Raw genomic sequence first — 23,934 nt, forward strand, 5'->3', positions numbered from 1 at the left:
TCCTACTATGAAGATCTTTCTTCGGAATTTTCTTCAGGCTAAGAGGCCAATCTTGGTCGCCCTTGCTTGTCAGCTGGGGTTCTGGATCAAGAAAATTGGAGGTGGCGGTTGGTGTTTGGTTAGATCTGTTATGATGCTCACAATACGTTCTTGACTCTGTATGAAGAACTACGATACTTTCTTTAGATCATAGAAGGCTTTCTTTGATAATATCTATGTAGTGATGGGATGTGTTTCAATAACTTTGCGGTTGGGTGATTGGCTGTATATATTTTGATACCCATAGTACGTTTTTGACTTTGTACTAAGAACTATAATGCTTTTTCTAGATCATAGGTGGACTTCTTTGACAGTACCTACGTAGTGATGGGATGTTGTTTTAAGGGTTTTGTGGTTGGGGTTTAGGTTGGTTTGTTTCATATAAGTTGTTTGACTCTTCTGTTTAGTCAATAGCATGGGTGGTACTCTTTCCTACCCTAAGGCCCTCTCCTGCTCGAGTTGACCTGTAACGCTGGAAGTGCTCTTAGTCACTTGGAATATGATCCGTGAACTAAGAAAGTATATGGCATTTTCTTGGACAAAGATGGCTTGACTAAACGGGTGAAGGGACATTAGTGGCTCAATTCATGCCTAATTCTATACACCATGATTAGATTGTTACATAAGAACGACTAAATGGGCATTTTTACAGTCTTTATACGTAACAGTTTCATGTTTGATAATACTTTGAGTCATTCTTTTTTACAAATAAATCACAATTTCATGTGTAACATATTTGGTCCGTAAAAAGTATTTTATGCATATTTGAGATTAAATAAATCTAAAAGGTTATTATTTGGTACCGTAAAAACACAACTTTTTATAGTGAATATTTTGTCTAATATAGAATAAATTATGAAATTCCTAAAAGTCCTTCAATAATGCAATGAAAGAGATGCCCGGTCATAAATAAGCATCAATGGTTTTGTTGGGACCTCATTTATTGGCGAGACTTGTGAGGATTTAGTCATGAAGAAAATGATGTCCACGCGAAATTGCCATAGAAAACATGTATAAACTACGCTTCAAACGTTTTCCTTTGGATTTGATTTAATCCAAGTCATGCATGACACGCCGCACGCATCCGAAAATTCTTTATTCAACTGAGAGCTAGCTTTGAATATATTTCTTGTCTCATAGCTTGAACAGCACAACGATTCTTCTGGACCTGAAAAGCTTATGCCATCTCTTTTGAGGCTAACAAACAAAAAGAATAACTTACCCATAGACTAGTTCCCCCAACTATGTTACACTATGAATTATGGGAAAACATAAAAGAGAAAAAGAACACAAAACAAAAGCTATATAGACAAATGAAGTGACATATTAGAGAGGAAAATGTGCAAGATCTTTAATTAGTTTACTTTACAAATCCTTAGATTTTCTTTTCCATTCTTACACATATATTTAAATTATATAAACCACTACAACAGCGGGATTCGAACTTAAGAGCACTTTCACTCAATTATGACAAGTAAATGCAAACTACTATTCACGTGAATAGTGACTGCCCTAGCAATTTTTTTGATGCATTTCCACCCATTGCCATGACAACCCAAGAGCAACTACTATTTACATGAGATATGAGGAGATGAATTTATATGAATTTTGGTTTGGTTTTTTTAATCAATTCTTTTAGTATTTAAATTGGTCTCTGACTTTATGTTGACGTTAGCATGACATCAACTTGCCCATACAAGTCTTGCGCTTCGGACTTGTCTAGTTTCATAGGCCACTTCTTATCATGGCAACTTGTCCTTTGTAGGGTTTGTTTTTAAAGCCTAAAAGCAAAAAGGAAAAAGTGGAAGTGCTCGAAGTGCAAATAGATTCACTGTCCTAGTAAACAAGCATAACTTACCTCTGCGACAAAGAAAATTCTATATGCTTATTTTGGTATGTAATATTTTTGCTTTCAATTAAAACCAAACCACAATGAGAAATGCGAGTGGGTCGGCACAGACCAAATATGGTGGTGCAATGTAACTTGTCCGTCGGAGAAAAGAACAGAAAAATGAAATTGGCGTTTGACATGTGTAGGACCACAAGTATCGTCATTTGTCACGTTCCTTATGTATAGGGGAATAAATAAAATAAGAAACCGCCAAGAAAATTTCTAATAGTTATTAATCTTTTAAATGACTTTTTCAAAAATAAAATTAAAAAAACAAAAACAAAAAGCTGGTACTCCATTAGATAATTTCTGATTGGTTGAATTTCAACCTTCAATTTGGAATAAATAATTTAGAAAAAGGTTCAATACAATTTATTTTAAGCAATTGAATATAATGCCTAACTTTTTTTTTTTTGAGGATCTTTTTTGTTGAAGGGAGCGATATAATATACTAAATTTACACACACAACATAACAAGGATGCTAGGACTCGAACCCAGAACTTTGCATGGGAAAATAATTACTCCAAACTACTACACTAGTAATTGAATACAATGCCTACATTCATTTTAAGTGACGCATACAAATATTATTAAATTATATATATACTAGTCTCTCCGCACGCGCTTCCGCGCTTGTAAGAGGCTTTTTTAAAAAAATAAATAAATTTATTTTAGAATTAAAAATAATAAGGGAGACTTTGGAAAAGCCCAAAGGAGAGAGAAAATTTTTAAAAGTGAAAGTTTTTTTATGGGTAAAACCTAAATTTACTAAATAATAATGAGTAGTTGTGTTCCATAAAAATAAGATCCATTATTTGCTTTTTCTTTTTCTTTTAATTTTTTTAAATATGAAAAAGTGTGAATTTACCATATTATCCTTATTTAATTAATAATTTGAATTCTTAATGTTTGCATTAACCAAGGGCATTTTCTGGTATTTTGAATGTTTCACCATTCTCTGCATTTTGCTTTATATATATAGATAAATTAAATCATTTGAAAATGAGTGCATTTTTTTTCTTTCCACTTCTAAAACAAATCTAAAAGTTTATGTTTTTTTTTTTCTTCTCCCAATGGCTTCATTGTATGACTTATTTTTGGACGGTACCAATAATTTAGGGTATTATATATATATATATATATGCCAATCCAATCATATAAAGGTGTGAGCCCCATGACTTCCATTTCCACCTACCATTTGCAACATCTTTCCAAGCAACTGGCATATGATCTCATGATTTTGATCTGATTTCATATTATTATGTCAATTGGGCAGGTGGCTGGCCGAGTACACGCAAAAGACATGTTCTTTTCTTTCTAGGTTTTGATTATTCTTCGGATCCTTCTTCTACATCTTAAACACACACAACAATTTTCCCATTATTTTTCCCCCTCTTTCTCTCAATATACTAACATTTTGGGAAGGAAAACGATCATGTCATGGATATGTTTATAATAAGTGCTTCCATCACAACTGTTCATCTTGTTATGGTCAAGATCTGATCTTGTTAATAACTGTTGCTTAATGTATTAAGTTGTGTCGGCATCGAAAAATTATTTTATCTTATTGCAAAATTGTCATGTGATGTTAATAATTCACGTATTATAATATTAATATATTTATTTTTATCTATTTTTATTATAATATGAACTAATTGATAACACTACGCAACAATATTACAATAACACTACAAATAGGAAAAAGTTAAGATGCTTTCTATTGAGCCATATGAGCCCAGCGGCTACCATTATTGATACTATAAAGAGGAAGTCAATTCATAATTTAAAGTAGATAGGTAACCCGTCAATTCTATAGTGTGTCATATTTTTAAGCAGTGACAAAAATCATAGCCACGTAAGGGCAGTCAAAACATATAGACCACCAATTTCAACCATCTTAGCTCAACACCTTTTATAAATGCATTAAATTATCAGTAGTTTAAGAAAAAAACTTTTATAAAACGAAGATAGCATTATTTTATTATTCTTAATCAATTAAAAAATGTTATGTGAAAAAGTTATCATATGTGACATACCGTGTTGTATTGAATCAACATCCATTTCTCTCATACTTTATTTTTTCTTTTTTAAGTTCATATATTCATAAATGAAAAATAAAAACATCACAATAATGTGTCAGATAAAAACAAAAAAACAAAAAAGTAGAGGGTCCATGTTCACATGATTGTCGTGAAGCAACTACACACCTAACACATATTTACTTTAATAAAAATGCTTAGTTGTAATACTTTTTCTCGTAATATATAGTTTAAATTGTGGTATAAAATTAAAGCTTAGAGGCCCGTGGTGGCTTCAGAATGCATGGGAGGCTTTTCTGGGTGAGAAAGATGGTATGAGAAAATGGACCCCCCTCCCGATGGAAATTGAGAAACCAAAAAAATGTGGCTAATAATAGCAAGGGAGGCTGAAAAGGTAATAGAATTATGGCCGTCACGTCCCCCTTATCCATACACGCATACATCAGTGGTAATCCAAACACCTAGGATGTTTATATTTTATTCAAATATTATAACCTAAAATTTGAGTAATCTATACTGATTTATGTTTTGACTATGATGTATTATGTATATATATATATATATACTAGGATTAATTTGATCTTAATTAAATAATAACAACACAACAAAGTTGGGGTAACGAGATAAATTTAGATTCGAACTAAAACATAACATGTGTTAAGAAATCCGAATCGTAGATGAAAAGGAAGTTTACTTTTTAAAAGATAAAGCCGATTATCGAAAAAATCGTGGAATTCCCAGTGAGAGTCAAGCTTTGTTTTTATGGGGATGTAAACAACTTGTTTTAACCACGGTCAACCCTAATTACAGTTCAACCCACCCAACCCTCTTCTGTCTTCTCCTATACATGTATGCACATGTGTTATTAGTATATACATTAAGTGGAGTTGAATGGATTGATTCAATAATTAGAAACACAAGGTGGGTTTTTAACTCATTATCTTTGCATATATATATATATATATAGAGAGAGAGAGAGAGAGAGAGAGAGAGAGAGAGAGAGGTTTCAAGAAAGAGAGAGAAGGCGTGGCCTAGAAATAAAAGGGAGCTCATTTATTTGATTCCAAATTCCCAAGTGCGTCTCTGTTTCACCCAGTTGGACTTGGACTTTTTGTTTTTGTTATAGTTTTTATAGCATTTGCGTTACGTTTCGAATCGTTGATACTTTCTCAATTCAAACGTTTCAATCCAAGAGCCCATCATTTCTATATATAAAAACAGAAAATTAAGAAGCAGCAGCAAGTGGTCTTCTTCTTCTTCCTTCACGGAAACCAGAGCAAACGTGTCATTACATGGTGATCGTAAGAAAAGGTGCAGAGGAGGAGGTGGACAAGAAGAAGAACGCGACTAATTGCAGTAACAAGGGAATGCGACTCGGAAAATACGAGCTTGGAAGGACTCTTGGCGAGGGCAATTTCGGCAAAGTTAAATTTGCTAAGAACGTCGACTCTGGACAACCCTTTGCTGTTAAGATCCTCGAGAAAACCAGAATCATTGATCTCAAGATCACAGACCAGGTCAGTCTTTTTGCTCAAAGTTTCAATCTTTCATTGATGGGTTCTGTTTTTCTCTTTCAAACATTCATTATTGTTCAATTTTTTCCTCAAAGTTTTAATCTTTCATTAATGGGTGTTCTGGGCAGTGTTCAATCGAAACTGAAATTGACATTCATGAATTTTTTAAAATTATCTGAGTTTTGGACGTTTTGTTTTGTTTTGAACAACACAATAACACAATTTTAGAAGAAAAAAAAATTGCAGATAAAGAGGGAGATTGGCACTTTGAAGCTCCTGAAACATCCCAACGTTGTCAGATTACACGAGGTATGCATTGCTTCTCTGCTTCCAGAGCTCTGTTATTAACAGAGTTTTTGTTTGTCCATTACTGTCTAATCCATGAATCATGACCCCTAATTATCACTATAATTACCATAATCTCTTCCCACTAATGTCTAATAATGACAACAACCCCATTTAGCTGTGTTTTTTTTTTGTTTGTTTTTGTTTTGTTTTGTTTTGGGATTGGTGCTAGCAAGCACAGTTGTTTTTTACTGTGGTAACTTTTCTAATTTTTACTTGGCTAATCACTTCAATAACGCGTCACATGACACATAATAACCCCATTTTGCTTATCGTTTCCTCAAATAAAGGTAGCATATAACAAAAACACTTTCTAGATTTTCGTTTACCGTTCTATTCTACGTGATCTGTTGAATCTGAACCACACATTCGAACACAATATTTATGATATATTAAATCCAAATCACACTATTCAAACGCGATCTTTACATTTATATTGCAATGAGAAATATCTTAACTTTGTTTCATTTGTTCATGCCGCTGTTTGCACGGATTGCTTTGTTCACGAGGTCTCCACCCGGGATGATTTGATCAATCACCCTAATATACTTTTACCCTCATAAAAAAAAATTGGTTGGTCCTGGAAAAAAAGAAAGAAAAAAAAAAAATTTGTTGGTTATTGAGATATTTTCTTGTGTATATGATTCTGTTAAGGGGATCCATCAACCAGCCCAACCTAGCCACGTGTATATAGTAATGGTATATATACCTCTCTCTGCTGCAGTTTGCATGGACTGAGTGACCTGACCTCACTTCAACAAGCATATTTTCAGAATGGGCCCACCCATGAAACCATTTTGGTGGATAAGACTAAGATCATTAATATGGTCTTAATTGTGGTCACCAAGGGAGGGCCATGCCTTGTCAATTGTCCCTTAAAATGAAAATGATTGCTTCAAGTTGCGTGTGGTATATTCATTAATCACCTTAATTAATTTTAGCATCCATTAGGGTTTCCTTAAATAGAATCATAGGATGAATTAGTCATATAGACAGAAATATATAATATATTTAGAAAAAAAAAAAAAAAGTTTTAATAAGAAAGAAGAATGGAAAATGATAATTTTGGATAAGGATGGTGATGACGACTATGAATTATATATGTGGAGTTTTAGAATATGGGTTTTGTTGATGCAGAGAACTGGTCTTGGTTTGCCTTTCTACAAAGGTGGATGGAACACATTTTGATTTGATTAAGTAAATGCATTTGAACTCAATTCGATGTGTCCCCTTGGTCAACAAATGTCATCAAGTTTGTTTGGTATTCAACAAAACAGTAGCTTGTAAATAATATTAAGGGTGTCATTGATAAAAAATAAATAAATAAATAAATCACATCCCAACCATTAGCATAATTAGCGCTGTCATCAGTTCGATCTTTGATCTATTTATAATGCTGTAAACTGTAAACTAGATTTTTTTCTCTCTGTGTTCTCATCATTGGTATTAGGACTTTCAATGCCATGGCCAACAATGCTTTGTATTAATCCTGCTGATTATGTTTATCTTGCAGGTTGTGGCAAGCAAAACCAAGATTTACATGGTCCTAGAATATGTTACTGGAGGAGAATTGTTTGACAAAATTGTAAGGAGCTCTTACTCTAATGCACAGCTTTTTGTATCACAAGGCAGGAAGTTGAATAGTTGATGATACTAATAAGTTACTCTGTGTTTCAGGCACACAAGGGAAAACTTGCAGAAGCCGAAGGCAGGAAGCTCTTCCAACAGTTGATTGATGGTGTGAGCTACTGCCACAACAAAGGCGTTTTCCATCGGGACCTGAAGGTACTTCCTTTCTTTTTAAGAAAAACTTAGTGAAACTAAGGACTCAGGAAAAAGCTGCAGATGGTTTTCAATTTGCTCACTCTTTCTTGCATGACAAGTTTTGTATGTTTTTGGTTGCAGTTGGAAAATGTTCTTGTTGATGCCAAGGGGAACATAAAAATATCAGACTTTGGCCTCAGTGCTTTGCCCCAGCATTTTAGGGTACATTACTCTTCCAAACCAAACTTTTTAAAGTGGTAAGTTTGGTGTCTAATAACTTAACCCTTTAATTCTGTCTGATATATCAGGAAGATGGGTTGCTTCATACAACCTGTGGAAGCCCCAACTATGTTGCTCCTGAGATTCTTGCTAATAAAGGGTATGATGGTGCCACCTCTGATATATGGTCATGTGGTGTCATCTTATATGTCATTCTTACAGGATTTCTCCCTTTCGATGATAGAAATCTTGCAGTTCTCTATCAAAAGGTATTGACAACAACTCTCTTTGATTTTCTTGTGTTTGTTATATGGCTTTAGGAATGAAGAATTTTTATTATTATTTGCATTTCCTTCACTTTGATGCTAACATTTTTAGAGGGATTTCAGATCTTGAAGGGGGAAGTTCAGATACCCACATGGCTATCACCTGGTGCAAAGAACTTGATAAAAAAGATTCTTGATCCCAACCCTGTTTCCAGAATAACAATGACAGGCATCAAGTCAGATGAATGGTTCAAGCAGGATTACTCTCCTGCGAATCCTGATGATGAAGAAGAAGATATAAACGTTGATGATGAAGCTTTCTCAATAAATGAAGTGGTATGAATATGCAATTCATGTCCATTCCCTACCTTTTTTTTGGTACATCTTTCAATTTCTTCTATGCTAACTGAGAACCGTTTCTTTTACCTTTTGGTATAGCCATCTGAGGGGGAGAGGAGTCCAGACGCCCGGCACTCGCACACCCATATAAATGCCTTTCAGTTGATTGGAATGTCCTCGTGTCTAGACCTCTCCGGCTTCTTTGAGAAAGAGGTTAGGGTAAAAGCTTACTTTGTAAAACGATTTTTGTCTTCTTTGTTTGGCATTGAGTATTTCATTATCTATTACTGAAGTTGAAAGCTCTTTCTGATTGTGGGTTAATTTAGGATGTGTCTGAGAGGAAGATCAGATTTACATCCAACCACTCTGAAAAAGATTTGCTTGAAAAGATTGAAGAAATTGTACTAGAGATGGGATATTGTGTCCAGAAGAAAAATGGAAGGGTTAGTAGCTTTATATCCTCATTTTCTACTCACGTCCAGAAATATTAAAGTTGCAATGATAACTGGTATAATTTACGTTTCCTTCGTCAATGCAATATCGACTGAAATATGGTTTCGTTTATGCCCAACATTTCAGTTAAAAGTGATGCAAGAGCACAAAGGGGAGAGAAGTATGGGTAGTCTATCAGTTGCAGCAGAGGTATGTCATTTCAAACTCTTGGAGGGTTTTCTTCCTGACAAAACATTTGTGCCTGGCATGCATTTTAATTAATTTCTAACCACATAAAATTTTTCTTTCAATGTTTAATCCTTCCTCTCTGACAATTTTATGACTTGAATTTTAACTGATAGTTGTCTCCATAATTGCATCAGGTGTTTGAGATAAGCCCATCTTTATTTGTTGTTGAAATAAGAAAGTCATATGGTGATGCTTCTGCATATAGAAAGGTATATATTCTTCTGAATGGTGCCCCCTTCTCTCTCTTATTTCAGGAATTAAAATCAATTTCTTTTGCTATGTGCAGTTGTGTGAAAAGCTATCACATGATTTAGGTGTTCCCGCAAGCCAAGGGTTGTTGACTAGCCAAGTGTGAAAACCATGTTCTTTGCAAAGTCAAACAACAGGGTATTTAAAGCCTTGGAGAGATGTAGATAGTATAGAAATCCTATATTACGATTTATGTAAATTTTCAGTTTTGGATGTATGTTAGTGTTAGTATGTAAGACTCGAGTAAATGTGAAACATATTTTGATTGCAAGAAGATATCCTTGTGAAGAAGTCACCAGGACCATTTGTGTTTATCGTCTCCTGAATCAATTGATACTTTATTTTTTCATCTACGGGGAACGGGAGATTCGAACTTAGAACATCTTCCAACATTAGAAAGACAAAAACCACTAGATAAATAGTCCCAGTTATTTCGTATTTGTAAGGAAAAAACTTAAAAGCTAACACAAATTTTCTAAGCAATCATTATTATTTTCTGACTCTACAACTATTGTTTATGAGGTTTGAACACATTCATCACACCTCACACATTGTAGACGTCTGGCTATTGTTTTTGGATCAACAACAGGTTCTAAAACATTAGTACCTCTTGACAATGATAACCTACATAAGTATTTTAGCATATACAATGGAATTGATCTATTTACATGGTGAACGTGAGTAACTACGAATAACCCTTCAACCAGATGCAAGCAAATCTAATTTGCAAGGCTGCTGTCAAGATCTCCACCATGTATCAAGCTTCTGTTGTCTGCACGTTGAAGTTTCTCGGTCAACACGGTCTTGTACTGCTCATCTCTGTGCTTAAAATTGAGCATAAATTCAACCTGCCAGAGATAGGAAGACAAATGAGATCATTCAGACAAAATTACCTATCAGAAAATCGATGTCTTTGACAAGTAGTGCGCATGGGAAAAAGCTAACATTAGTTCAAATAATAAATGTAGACAAGGTGATCCACAAAAAAAAAAAAAAAAAAAAAAAGCAAAGTGAATACTTTTTATATAATTTTTGTGGTTAAGTACTTCCATTATGAGAGATATCTTTACCTGTTTCTGGAACAAATCAAATTCATCTGAGCTAAGAGAACCATCGCTGCATCATCTCGAGTTAGAGGCAAGGTGCTGAGTAACGGAATGGAGAGCTTGAGATCTTGCAGAGTAATGAAGGGTCCTGTGTTTGGTAAGCTCAATTCAGGAAAGTGTGAATCTTTAGGCCCCATTAGAGTTGTCTAATCTCTTCAAAGAACAAATTTTCAAAAGACATGATCTAGTATACATTTACCTGGAACTTGTTCAGCCGATCAGCCAGTTTTTTTATTGCTTCTTGCACATCTTGCTCACGACATAGGTCGTCAAACTCCATCTCCACGGAGGAGACCTCTTGAGCAGCTTGACCAGAGTTTTCACTCATTTTCGGGTGGCTCTGCTAATAATAGTAGGGCCTGGAGAAAAGTATCAACACAAATTCAAAATTTCCGAAAACGTAAACATGAAGTTTGCTGCTATTTCCACCACTTTCGACTAGTTTCACAACCACCATATTTGACTCCATCACTCACGGACCATCTAATCAATTTCTCTACTGAAACACAAAGACAATAGCTAGTAAGGATGCTATACATTCTTTATTATAATCACGAGAGAGAATGGCATGTTGGATAGCTAATTACATATACATCACATCTAGGATACTATATATGGCTATTCTTTCTTTAGGAACCAACAGGTTCTACAACATTAGACCCCTGAACAATAATAACTTACATCATTCCAAGAGAAATTTGGTATATACAGTTCAAATATTTCTATTTACATGGTGAATGAGAGTAACTACAGATATCTCTTTAACCAGATGCAAGCAGATCTAATTTCCAAGCCTGCTGCTAAGATCTTCACCAGACACCTGGATCAAGCTGCTACTGTTGGCAATTTGAAGTTTCTCATTCAATACGGTCTTGTACAGCTCATCTTTGTCCTCGAAATTACGCATAAATTCAACCTGCATATATAGGAAGAAAAAAATCATTCAAATGCAACTGCCTACAGGAATCAATGTCTTTAACAAGTAATGTGAATGGCAAGAAGCTAATTGTAGTGCAGATAATTAATGTAGATAAAGGGTTCCATAAACATGAAATAAAGTACAAAATAATGGTCCACCAAAAAATTTCAAAGAAGTGGCGCATCAATCTGAGAGTCCTTTTAGTACAAGTTTTCGTGGATAACTACTTTGAATGTGAAATACAGCAATCTTTACCTGTCTCTGAAAGAAATCAAATTCATCTGAGCTAAGTGAACCATCACTATTTGCATCAAGGAGCTGCATCATCTCACGAGCATCTTCCCCTGGGGCACCAAGCTCTTCCATCACCTCCATAAGTTCCTCAATATTGATCCTACCATCTCCATTCTTGTCAAGAAGGCGGAATACTCGATCGCTCTGACTCTGCTCCATCTCAATACCTTCATGATTTGTGGATGGAATATCTTGAAGACGCAATGCCGCAAATTCAGCTGCAGCCATCATTATGGCCTTGAGTCGCTTTGCCTGATCATCATCAACAAGTGATTGTAAGTCACATAACAGGCGAATATAAACCATTTCAAGTACATTTACAAGCTTAATGCGCAGGAAAACCATTCAAAATTAGCATTCATAAAGGGCATATATCAAACAACCTCTTCTGGGTCTGTAAGACCACTCTTGTACAATGAGTGGGATGCCGTTCCAGCATCTGCCAACATGTCCATCTCCTTAGTCCTTATTTGTATTTCCATCAATGGTCTACTCTTGCCACAGTCACTAACATCAACAGCCATATGTAAACTCCTGTACCCATTTGTCTTGGGCCTGGCAATGTAATCTTTTGTCCTATGAGGCATTTCCTTCCACAAAGATCGAACAACTTCACGCGTCCTGTAACAGGCGCTTTCCCCTACTTCTGCCATATCTTTGCCACTCCTAGGCTCCAAAATGACTCTCAATCCTAACACATCATGTACTTGCTCTGGCTTCCTACCATCTTTCAACAGCTTCTTCATGGTGCTAAACCGACTCTTATACCGACCATCAACTGAAACATCAACAACCATGCCTGCCAACAAAGGATCAACTCTCAAAGACTGCAAGAGCTGTTCCTTGTATACATCAACCAGAGGCTTACTTCCACTCTCATGACTTTTCAACCATGAATCAACATAAAGGTAGGAATGGGGAAACAAGTACTGAAACGAGAGATCCTCCAGCTCCAGTGACAGCCAGTTGGTCCCAACAGCGTGAGCTAAAGGTGCGTGAATCTTCATAACCTCTAGAGAAATCGATTGTTGCTGATACCTTGGGAGGTAACCAAGATGTCTCATCATGTCAAGCCTGAGGACCAAATCTAAAATCACAGCCCTCATATCATAGTACGTCAAGCAGAACTTTCTCAGCGCAGCAGCACTGCCATCATCCAAGACATCAACTTTAGAAGGGACCTTCAGGACCCGCAAGCTTTCATGCAATAAATGGGCAGTGCCAGTACCAATCTGGTTTCTAACATCAAGAATCGAAATTGCACCAGCCTCCACAACTGGTCTGAGTATCCCAGCTGAGATAACTTCTGCATCCATCTACAACAATCAAATTCACTGAAAACCCATTAATGGTATCATCAAAATTACATAACTGAAGGTCCAGATATTGAAAAAAAAAGTCCATACCTGAAGATCTGCGAGAAGGAGGGAAGTAGACAAGGCCCTGGAGAGCGAGGAACGACCATCTGGGGTTAGAGGCAAAGCGTGAAGCAGAGGAATGGAGAGCTTGAGAGCCTTGAAGAGTAACTGGGACCCACTGCTGGAGAGCATCCCCATCCTCTCTGTGAGCTCGTTGAATGCCCCCACCAGCTCAACCACCATCTTCCCTCCTGTCTGTTCCAGCAGAAACGACCGAGTTTTCAATAAACCCAGTCTTCGAATTCGCTGAGTACAACATCTCTGCACGGTCACAGTACCCGGGACTATCCGTATAGTACGGTCATGGGTTTTGGGTATTGGCTCCTGATGAAGAAGACGATGATGATGACGTGGATAGTAAAGCTCCATAGATGGAAGCTCCATGCTTATGTCTCTGCTTTGTTCGTGGTGGAGAGGTAAAGAGTAGACAGACAGTGAGGAGGACAATATAAGGATATGCTTGTAATTTTATCAACTTTATCCTCTTTTAAACTTGTAAAAAGTAGGGGTGGGCACGGTCCGGATTGGTTCGATTTTACTCTCAAACCACAGCTGAACCAATAAGAAAATAACGGTCCGGTTTGGTTCGGATTAGCCTAAAATCATAATGAAAACCGAACCAATCCAAACCACTTGTAATCGGTTTGGTTCGGATTGGTTCGGCCGGTTTGTGCCTAACACAAAACCATGCATTTTTCAACCTGCTCTTACATTATAATGCTAACATTTTGCCATTATATCATTCCATTCCATTCCATCAAAGGCTAATACAACATCATTCCATTTATTCAAAGGTTGTCCAATGTCTAGCATGCATCTAAGTTCACAATTTTCATCAAAACAAACATATACAAAATTTGCATTAAATTTACTCATTGCATTCATCACAATACAAACAAATGAAAAGCTTTTATCACAGAGAGGTAAATACTTTTATCACAGAGGTGGAGTTTGAATGCGTATAAAATTATGAAATGGACCCATTAATTAAGATAGATAGAGTAAGAAGAGCCACACAACACAAAGAGCAAACACACATAGTAGAGATAGAAAGAGAGGGAAATACAAGCACACACAAATAACTGGGATATGCAAATTAGAAGATCAAAACGTGCACCAACATTCAGATACGCGGACTCACAAAACGCACACAAACCTTGCCACATGTAAACTAAATTAAATAAATAATAAATTAATTTATAATCGGTCCGGTTCGGTTTATGACAGTTTTTAAAACTCTCAAACCACAGCTGAACCAAACCAAACCGGTTCGGTTCGGTTTTTCAAAATGTTGACTTTTTCTTTGGTCAAAACCAAACCAAACCAATCCAATATAATCGGTTCGGCCGGATTGACCGGATCGGCCGGATTGATGCCCACCCCTAGTAAAAAGTCACTATTGCTCCTGATAGTTTATTAATTGTTTCACTTTTATCCATGTGATTCAAATTCTCTCAATTGGATCCCTATAGTTGAAATCAAGAACACATTTAAATTTCTGTTCAATTTTATGATGGAGTAAGGGTCTGTTTGAGAATGCTTTTAGAATGGTTAAAAGCTTTATGACAACCAAAAAATTTTTTGATAGCGTTTGGCAGAAATATTTATAAATAATTTTGGCCCATAAAAAGGTTTTTTAAATAAACACTTGGCATATGTTTCTTCAATATAAGCACTTGGATTTTCAATAAATTTTTTGACGTTTTTCTAATAAAAACACTTTTATAAGCACTTATGAATAGAGATTTTTTCTACAGAAGCATTCTCAAACGAGCTTTAAGTACGTGTCATTGATGTGGAGAAATATTTTGGACAAAATTAATTAATGAATTTGATAGAATTTATAAAATATCTTTGAATTACGAGAGATTTAAAACTACGGGACCAAAGTAATAAAACATGTGAACTATAGGAGTGAAAAATACATTTTGCCTTTAAGTAATTGGACAAGAACAACGTCGTCCCTTAAACTGATGTGATACACGTGTCAAGATACCTTTGCTGGAACACAGTGGACTCGAATGCAGTGAAACTTATACCCCGTCTCTCTCCCTCAAGTCCTAAACCCTACGCCAAGCCCCCATTCGAAAACTCTGCAACCTCTTTTGGGGTTTCACAGCCAATCAGCCATGCCATCAAACCCATCAATCCAATAAGACTTTTGAGATTCACTGCGGCCATGTCGGCCTTATCAAGAGGCCTCCTTTCTCGGCTTCGCCTTCTCTCCCTCAACCCCACCACCACCTCTTCTGCTGCTGCTGCTAATGCTAATGCTACGACGTCGTTTACGCAAACTCAGTACCATTTCTTCAGATGGTTCAACTCCGAGGCCTTGGTTGATGCGTCTGAGGTCGCCGAGGAGCGGAGCCGCGTCATCGAAGCCAAGCCTGGGGCGATGAGCCCAAGCTCAAAGAGGACTGGTCTCATAGCCGTCAAGTGTGGGATGACTGCGCGCTGGGACAAATGGGGTGCTAGGGTTCCCATCACTGTGCTTTGGGTCGATGATAATATCGTCTCTCAGGTCAAGACCCCCGAGAAAGAGGGCTTCCCTGCTCTACAGGTAACCTTTTTTCTCTTCATTTTGCTCTGTTTGTGACGAATTCATTTTGATTGATTACTGTTTTGTTAAACTATTTTTGTATTCGTGGGTTGATTTATAATATCCCTGTAGCTTTATAGGTTATGAAATTTCCGAAGTTTAGATTTTTCAGAGTTTGGAGAGACGATATGCGTTCAGTCCTTTGGAGCGGATACAACTTAACATTTGGGCACACACCGACTTTATGATTTTGTTATTCAACTAAAGCAATATTTGCTCCATTTTAGCGGTTTTAAATCTGCAAAAAGCCAGTCTGGAGACCAGACTACTTGGCAATTTATCATTAGTCAGATCATCTGGAGTTTATTATTTGGTGGCTTCAGTTGTGCTTTACAATTTGAAGCTATACGCATCCCTTGCTGGGCATATATGAAAGGTCTTGTTAGTTTTGTTACAGTAAAAGGGGTTTCTATGAATGGGGTGCTCATAAATTTCAAAATTCGTTGTCACCGAGGGCGCATAATTTGTGATTTGTTTTCCTTCTGTTTTGTTAATTATATGACAGGCCAATTTGGCAGTGATAGTGTAGGAACCACTTTTGCTTAGAAGTGCTTTAGTTGAAAGTGTTTTTGATAGAATCACAACAAATTTAAAATTGAAATTCCAAGTGCTTTTGTTGGAAGTGTTTTCCTTTGGTTCTTGCATCTGTTTTTTCTTTTTCTTTTGTTTTGCCAACATTGATCATATTGATTTTTCTTGGTAATTAAACAGAGGGCAAATTTATATTTTCAAAAAAATTCAAGGGCACGGGTTAATTATAGGATGGTATTCTGTTGTGGTGCTAGTTAGATTGGTTGCGGACAGAAGAAAGCAAAACATTTGACAAAGTCTGAGGTCGGTCATTTCAGAGCTCAAGGTGTTCCACTTAAGAGGAAACTGAGGGAGTTTCCTGTGACAAAGGATGCGCTTCTCCCTGTCGGTATGTCAATTGGTGTTCGCCATTTTGTTCCAGGCCAATATGTTGATGTCACAGGAATCACGAGAGGGAAAGGTTTCCAGGTGAACTAAATTCCTAATCCTCATTTTTTGGTCTATCCTGTGGTTGTATGTATTTTTTGAAGGAAAAAAAATAAAATCCTTGTATTAAGGATCCAATCAATGAATCTACTGCAGTGATAAAAAGTAATACATTCTTTAGATGATGAAATATTATGTATCATTTTTATTTTCTGTGTTCAGGGCGGGATGAAACGGCATGGTTTTAAAGGAATGCCAGCATCTCATGGTGCATCTTTGTCACACCGAAGTATTGGTTCTACAGGTCAGAGGGATGCTCCTGGAAAGGTTTGTATGGGATCCAAATCTCCTTAAACTATTCCCATGAACTCTTTTGGAAAATCAGTATAACCAAATCTTTTTGCTTCAAATGAGATAGCTTAATTTTGTCAAATAATCTGTTGCTCACTTGTTTGTTCTCGGACATGCTACATTGCATTGACTTTCTACATACTATTGTGTTTAACCTGTTTATCTTTTCCCCCCATATGAGTAAACACTATCGCATTTGTGTGGTCTGGAAAGTTCAATAAATGTTTTCTGTAAATTTCTTCATTGGTTTGCTATAATTATGTTTCAAGAATCAAAATTTCTGAATATTTCCGGATGCATTCTAGTTCCATTAGGTTATAAATTGTAATTGTGACAATCATATGTTTGTATGAACAGGTATTTAAAGGCAGGAAGATGGCTGGGCGCATGGGTGGGAAACAGAGGACGGTAAAAAATGTATGGGTCTACAAAATTGATCCTGCAAGGAATTTGATGTGGGTGAGAGGCCAAGTAAGATTTCCTCACAAACTTTACTTTTCTGAATTAAGTGCTCAAAATTGGATGGAAAAGGAGGAGGTTATCCACGGTCCTCTTCAATTACCTGCACACTGATGACCCTAAGTGAATGCATTTTGAATCTTATTCAACAGTAGTTTCATGAGCTTAATGATCTTCATAAGTGTTTATAACGTTCAGGGGAAAAGAATGTATAATGAAGGGTTTTGTGCCGGGTAGAGGATTTTGGTTGGTTTAATGAAATTGCTGATACACATTCACAACTGCACAGTTTAAAGGCCATACGATGATTGGTCTTAATCCTCTTCAGAAGTCAGTATGTTGTATTGTTAATCCTGGTTTTGTGTTACTCATTTGGATGTTGTCTATTCTCCCAGGTCCCAGGTGCTGAAGGGAACTTTGTGTTCATAAGAGATGCTTTCTACAAGAAACCTGATATTTCATTGCTACCATTTCCGACTTACTTTGCTCCGGAGGACGAGGATGCAACCAAGTTAGAAACACTGGTTGCTGATCTTGGAGAGGTAGATCCATTCATGGTGGCAGATTAAGCAGGAGCGTAATCTGAAATCCCGTGAGGAACTAGGATGTTTCATTCAGCCTAATTGACTACACTGCGGTCACGTCCTCTTTGATGATGCAAAGAGCATGCTGGCTTTAGGGTTATAAAGACCTGTCTGAGGGTGTTGAATATGTTTTGTTTTTTCTTTAAAGTTGATTTTTGTTAGAGGAATGCAAGCGCAGAGGTTGTAATATTTATATAATTTAGTTCATTTCAACCTCAGAATTGAATACTGACCGACAATGGTTTTTTTTTTTTTTTCGGTTGGAACCATGTTTTGAAATAAATGTGGCTGGCATGAAATTGACTCTTAGCATGGCTGTGCTTTGAACCAGTTGAAAAGCATTGATACTTTTCCAATAGAAGAGGCTTCTAAACTCAAATGAATTGTTGCAAGATACAGAAGAAAAGGTTCAAAAAAGAAGAAAATGGAATCAATTTGTCATGCTATGGATTTTTAGTTCTGTTCTTTCTGGTATTTGTGTGCAGGATGGGATTAAAAGCATTTAAAAAGAAGAAGAAGAAAAAATGCAAAAGCAGAAAAAGGGCTTTTGCTTTTGGAGTTTTGCCAAATTTGCATTCAAACGCAAACAGTCAAGTGCCAAACACTCGTAGACTTAAAAACCAAAACCCAATCGATGATTTTATTGACCAGCCTCCTAAGGAATTTGCTGCTATTAAGTTTCGGCTCTGAACCTCGTCTTCTCCTCGCCCCATTTCGTACCCAAAAAAACCCTAAATTCCACCTCCCTCTTCTTCTTCTTCCTCCTCCTCCTCCTAGTGTTACCGTTACCCAATAATCCTGACCCTCCAATCTCACAGTCAAATGCGAGTTCAATGGCAATGAAGCGAGACCAACCCGACCTCGAGAAGCGACTCTGCGGCGTCTGCGGCTCCACAGAGCGTTGGTTCCTGCACTACGTCCGCCACAGAGGACATTTTCGTAAGCTCTGCACCAACTGCGTCCTCAAGAACAACCCAGGCCTCTTCTGCCCTATCTGCCTCGACTTCTTCGAGCACCCCCTTCCGGCACGTGACCAGGTCATGTGCGTCCGGTGCCCTTCCATCTCTCACTCTGCCTGCGTCGCAGCCAATTCCTCCTTCCGCAGCTTCCAGTGCCCTCCCTGCTCCCAGCCCACCTTCTCCTTCTTCAACCTCGCCCGCCAAAACGACGGCCAAGATGCCAAAACGACAGTCGTCATCGACAAGGACGCCGCCAAGGCCCTCGTCGCCGCCGCCAGGATCGCAGCGGCTTTGATGACCAAAGCTGCCGTCGCCGCCAGGGTTGACGCCGAGCGCCGGGTCAAGGAAGCCGTCGTGGCGAAAAAGAAGGCCAGAGAGGCCTTGGAACGACTCACGTCTCTTGTCAGTAAGGAAAAGGAGAAGGATTCGAAGAGTGGAGGCGTTGTTTCGGCGCCTGAGAGCCTCAACGCGAAGCCCAAATTGGAGGGTCCTGGGCCAATTCAAGTGGCGCCCAAGATTTCTGAGCCTGAGGGAAGTAATGGGTTGAAAACCAGTCATGCGGATCCTATGGAAGAAGACTGATTTGAGATCAAGGAAGGAGCTTGAGCTTCATGGGTTCATGGGTTCGTAGTTTAAGTTTCTTTTCATTATTTGATGATGCTCAGCTTTTGCTATTTAGCTTCAGCTTGAGCTTCTACACAGTCTTCTGGCAATCTGTGAGTCTCTTTGTTAGTTGCTGTTGGTTTTTTTTATTATTATAAATTTTTACGCGGCCGCCCTTGGAACTTTTGCAGAGACGATGTTTACTTTCCCAAGCTGATGATTCTCTGGGCCCCTTTGTATCTACATTGTCCTTCTTTGCCATAATCAGAAATTGCATTTTGTAATTCTCTGTTTTCTCCCTTTGCATAAACTTCGTTTCCCAATTAGCATGAGATATTTTGTGGTTCCTTGGCTATGAAGCTTTACCCAATATGTGTGATGGCCTTGCTTGCTTGTGTGCAAATGCATTTTGTCCTGATTTCGGTGCTATTCAAGGAGATGCTAGAAAGATGACATGTTTATCAGAACTTCAAAGTTGGTGTTTCATTATACACACTGACCTAAAATGAGTCTATTTCTTGTTCCTTGCATCTTGCAAGTTTTGCCGTCTTGTCTTGAATGCAAAATGATAACTCTCTAGTTACTAATGCTTTATTGAGTCAAGTTCCTGAAAGACATATCAGGTAGTGATATGACTTTGGGTTTCCTGTTATGGTTCCAATTCATTCACAATTTTCTCTTGTTACAGTGCTCTTCCAGACATTTTGTAGGTGCTTGCATAAAGCTTAAAATTTTATGCTCTGTTGTGCCAACTTCATGGTTACAAACCCATTTGTCTGGTTAAAGCTCAAAATTACATTGCTGTATGGTTCTCTTTTTTTTTCTTTTTTTGGTCGGAATTGCTATATGGTTCTTATTCGTAAGGTTTCGATTAAAACCTATTCTCGCGCAGAGTTCTGTGTGTGCATGACGACAACTTCACATGACTATATTATGGAAGTCGTTTGATCTGCGGCCGATTGAATGATGAATTGACCTAGGTTCCTTTTTACATCACTGAATCTTCAAAACTCAATTGAGTTGAACCTTCTTATACATACCCTCTTCCATGGTTTCTCTGTTTCCTTCCTCATCTATGCTCTCTGCCATGATGCTCATCTTGTCATCTAATTTCAGTTTTGCGCAGCCGCATTCCCAGCCACCCCTGCGTTTCCTTTTATTTTTATTTTTGAGATGTCAAGTTTCCTAACATGAAGGATATGTCATGTGCACGAGTGCACTGCATTCGCATCCCTCTGTTTCCGTCCACCATATATATAATATAATAAGTTTTCAATTAAAGAGAGAGAGGAAGGCCATTTCTGCATGGCAATATTTTGAGAAGAAAAGGAGAAACGATGCCAATGAAGTCATGAATTTTACCGGTTTCTGACCAAACAAATATTGGAAGATAGCAGGGCTTCATATTTGCCCGATTAGGGTTTTTCTTTTTGGTCGAACTATATGTCGTATGGGTTTGCTGACAAACAAAATGGCTCAATCATTTTTCACTGAAAGGGTTGTACTTGTACGCCACGTTTTTGCCCTAAAATCTAAAATCCTGGATCTGACCAAGAAAAAATAAAATTTAACTCTCATTTTGGCCTCCTTTTTACAAGAAAGAAGAGAAAAATGAAAAACAATGTGCTTTGTCTATATCAGTTCCGATGGATCAAAATTCAAGGATGTGTCTTCCACGGGGAAGAAGATAAGTAAGCAAAGCATATGTATTTACTATGATGAAATGTATATACAGAGAAAGGGCATTTGGGTACATAAAAATGCTATGCAAAAAGGTACTGAAAAACTGTACAGATACATACAGCAATATGCAAACAATGCGCAGGGACAAAAGGGCTCCTTATCTGTTATCACTAGGGTGGGGTGACAAATCAACAGCGCCATCCTCTCTCTCATCCAAACATCCATCCATCCACCCATCCATCTTCAGATTAAACTTGTTTATTTCAATTCAAATCAATGAGGCAGCTAATCCTCCTCATCTTCATGTGTCATGATGAGTAGTTAATTGGGTTGAAATGGGATCTCATGAGCTAATGTTTCAAACCAGTGAAGTAAGGCACGCCTGTGTTTCTCAACCACTGGTCTCCCAGTAGAAAAGGACCTGTAGTGAATTGAAGAGCCTCATTTCTGTTCCGGATCACATGAAATCCCTTCCATCTCACCCTTCCGTTGGTCACAGCCCCCGGACCCCGGTTCCCATACTCTGCAAAATACAGAGTATCAAGTGCAAAGTTGCCACTCCATTCCAGCCACCCTGCTGGTTGTATGAAGTCTCCTAGTTCTGATTCCATGATCACGGCCCTTGAGTATGTCTTCCATGGCCTCCCTAAGTATGACTTAGTCTTGAACCTCGTTGGGAACAGAGCCTGTTCGGGGACTATCCTGCAGTTCTGGATGACAATGCCTGTGGTTTCCCTCTTGTCCTGTCTTCCCTGAGCAGTCACAGTGTTTTGCTGGCCGTCCATAGGCTTTCTCACTATGATCAAACAGTTCTGGATGAGTGTTGGTGAGTCACCGAAGATGAAGTCAACTGTGCCGGAAATGACACAGTTGCGATAGAACTGGCGATGTGTTTGGACGTACAATGTGTCTTGGTACGCATCCATTCTACAGTTGAAGAAGGCTGACATCTCCGACTGGACGCGGAGTGCCACCGCCTGATGCTTCTGGGCGCCGGCTGTGTTCTGAAATCCCATTGCCTTGGCTAGAAACCCACTTCCAATTGCGGCTGTGATTATAAAGAAGAAAATGTGTATCTATTACAAGGTTACTATAACAGCCAATCCATCCATATCATGTAAATTGGTTTTCTGTAAAGCATTAGGGTCATCAAATTTGTTCAGCAAATAAGGCGTGTGTAAATATATGTCAGGTTCACAGTCAGTTTAAATAAAGCATTATTTAGTGAACAAATTTGGTGACCGTAGCATTATTGGTATGGTATTATTAACTGGAGAAGTAATATCTAACAGGTGACTCACCGAATGTGGCGGTGTTCTGGGTGGTGATGCCATCAGCCCAGCTTTTACTCCCAGTGACCATGGTCTTCCGGGGTCCATCTCCATACATGAACACATTGACCTGGTCCTTGGTAACAGTAACGTACTCATTGTAAATCCCAGCCTTCACATATATGATATATCTTCCCTTAAGCCCCTTAGGATATGCAGCAAGAGCCGCACCAATTGTTTTGTATTGTCCACTTCCATCTTTTGCCACTACCGCATTTGGTCTAACCTGTCCGTTGCTCTGACTTGCCAATAGCCTCCTGTCTGCAGCGCGAAACCAACTAGGGTACTGGCCTTGCTCATCATTATTGTGCTCGAGAAGTCTTCGGGAGCTGCTTGGATTCCTTAAATCTTTGTTTAAAGTGATGTTGAAGCTTTGTAAGATCTCAGAAATTGAGGAAGCAATTGCTAAGGCATTGCTCGTCAGCTGCGTGGCATTGAGAAGCCCATCTTTCATCTGTTTTTGGAGCTCTTCTTGAGGAATCCCATCAAGGCATGATTGTTGGAATGATATCACAGCACTCAACCAATTTTTCAGCTCATCCTCTCTATCATGCATTGTGTGCATATCACCGTCCCCCACGTATGAAAACGAAGCTTGAAGATCAGCAATCGCCGATTCCAACAAGTCCTTGCAATCATCCATTGCCATTTTTCCCGTGGAATTGAGATTGCTAAATGATTTGGCAATGTTGCCAGAATTGTCTATTGCAGACTTCACTGTTGAAATGGTGGAATCAATGGCTGCTTGGATGAGGTCTTTAGCCGTGGCGCTTTCATTTTTCGCAACTTTGCTAAGGCTGTTGATGCATGCTTCCTTGTAATCAGTTGGCTCACAAATTGCAGCAACGGCCTTAGAACTTGTAGAAAGTTGGTCCTTGTGACTCTTCCTAGTGCAAACCACAGCCACAAGACCAACCACGACGCCAACGACAAGGACAATTGAAACTCCTCCTATTACTAGCTTTCCTTTTTTCTCCATAACTTAGTTTCTGATATCTGATTTTGGTGAAGAAATGGAAGTTCTAAATCATGGAGATCATGTATATATGTTATATATATATATACAGCTACAAAAAGGCATGCATTGCATTGGGGGCTGTCCAAATTTAGGGGTGATTTTGAAGGCCTTGTCTAGAATAAGAGCAAGGTAGATGGTGTGAAGCTTAGGACAAAAATTCCCATAATGTGGTGGTGGTTAAGGGACAGTTATATTAGTTATTGTGTATATATAAGATCATCATCTCCTACAATTTCTCCGGAATGAGTTCCTGCTCACCATTGCCTCTGTCTTTTTTTGGACTTGATGATCATACCAAAACCTACC

The 23,934-nt window shown here is 38.0% G+C and overlaps 5 protein-coding genes across 6 annotated transcripts; 3 read left to right on the forward strand and 2 right to left on the reverse strand.

The window, feature by feature from the left end:
• On the forward strand, window positions 4,886-9,661 carry LOC18789171 (CBL-interacting serine/threonine-protein kinase 1). Of its 2 annotated transcripts, none has more exons than XM_007223079.2 (12): window positions 4,886-5,487; window positions 5,731-5,793; window positions 7,343-7,414; window positions 7,507-7,614; window positions 7,735-7,815; window positions 7,902-8,081; window positions 8,202-8,414; window positions 8,517-8,630; window positions 8,744-8,860; window positions 8,997-9,059; window positions 9,233-9,307; window positions 9,385-9,661. In XM_007223079.2, the coding sequence occupies exons 1-12, from the start codon at window positions 5,263-5,265 to the stop codon at window positions 9,451-9,453; spliced, it is 1,380 nt and encodes a 459-aa protein (XP_007223141.1). In that variant the 5' UTR covers window positions 4,886-5,262; the 3' UTR covers window positions 9,454-9,661. The 2 variants fall into 2 exon arrangements, with proteins under 2 accessions (XP_007223141.1, XP_020409716.1); XM_020554127.1 differs by having other exon boundaries at window positions 4,934-5,487; window positions 5,713-5,793.
• On the reverse strand, window positions 10,970-13,530 carry LOC18789590 (probable GTP diphosphokinase CRSH, chloroplastic). The gene is made up of 4 exons (XM_020554126.1): window positions 13,073-13,530; window positions 12,050-12,982; window positions 11,628-11,918; window positions 10,970-11,369 (listed from the first exon to the last, which is right to left on the reverse strand). The coding sequence occupies exons 1-4, from the start codon at window positions 13,466-13,468 to the stop codon at window positions 11,235-11,237; spliced, it is 1,755 nt and encodes a 584-aa protein (XP_020409715.1). The 5' UTR covers window positions 13,469-13,530; the 3' UTR covers window positions 10,970-11,234.
• On the forward strand, window positions 15,084-18,317 carry LOC18789803 (50S ribosomal protein L3-2, chloroplastic). Its single transcript, XM_007222585.2, has 5 exons — window positions 15,084-15,644; window positions 16,473-16,682; window positions 16,863-16,967; window positions 17,349-17,462; window positions 17,846-18,317. The coding sequence occupies exons 1-5, from the start codon at window positions 15,264-15,266 to the stop codon at window positions 18,017-18,019; spliced, it is 984 nt and encodes a 327-aa protein (XP_007222647.1). The 5' UTR covers window positions 15,084-15,263; the 3' UTR covers window positions 18,020-18,317.
• LOC18789133 lies at window positions 18,445-19,951 on the forward strand. Its single transcript, XM_020554128.1, has one exon. It carries the CDS (start codon window positions 18,868-18,870, stop codon window positions 19,573-19,575), a length of 708 nt encoding a protein of 235 aa, XP_020409717.1. The 5' UTR covers window positions 18,445-18,867; the 3' UTR covers window positions 19,576-19,951.
• Window positions 21,492-23,631, reverse strand: LOC18793849 (pectinesterase). Its single transcript, XM_007222544.2, has 2 exons — window positions 22,581-23,631; window positions 21,492-22,327 (listed from the first exon to the last, which is right to left on the reverse strand). Exons 1-2 carry the CDS (start codon window positions 23,587-23,589, stop codon window positions 21,630-21,632), a joined length of 1,707 nt encoding a protein of 568 aa, XP_007222606.1. The 5' UTR covers window positions 23,590-23,631; the 3' UTR covers window positions 21,492-21,629.

Source organism: Prunus persica, chromosome G1 (assembly GCF_000346465.2).
Source record: "Prunus persica cultivar Lovell chromosome G1, Prunus_persica_NCBIv2, whole genome shotgun sequence".
In the NCBI taxonomy this organism is placed as follows: Eukaryota; Viridiplantae; Streptophyta; class Magnoliopsida; order Rosales; family Rosaceae; genus Prunus; species Prunus persica.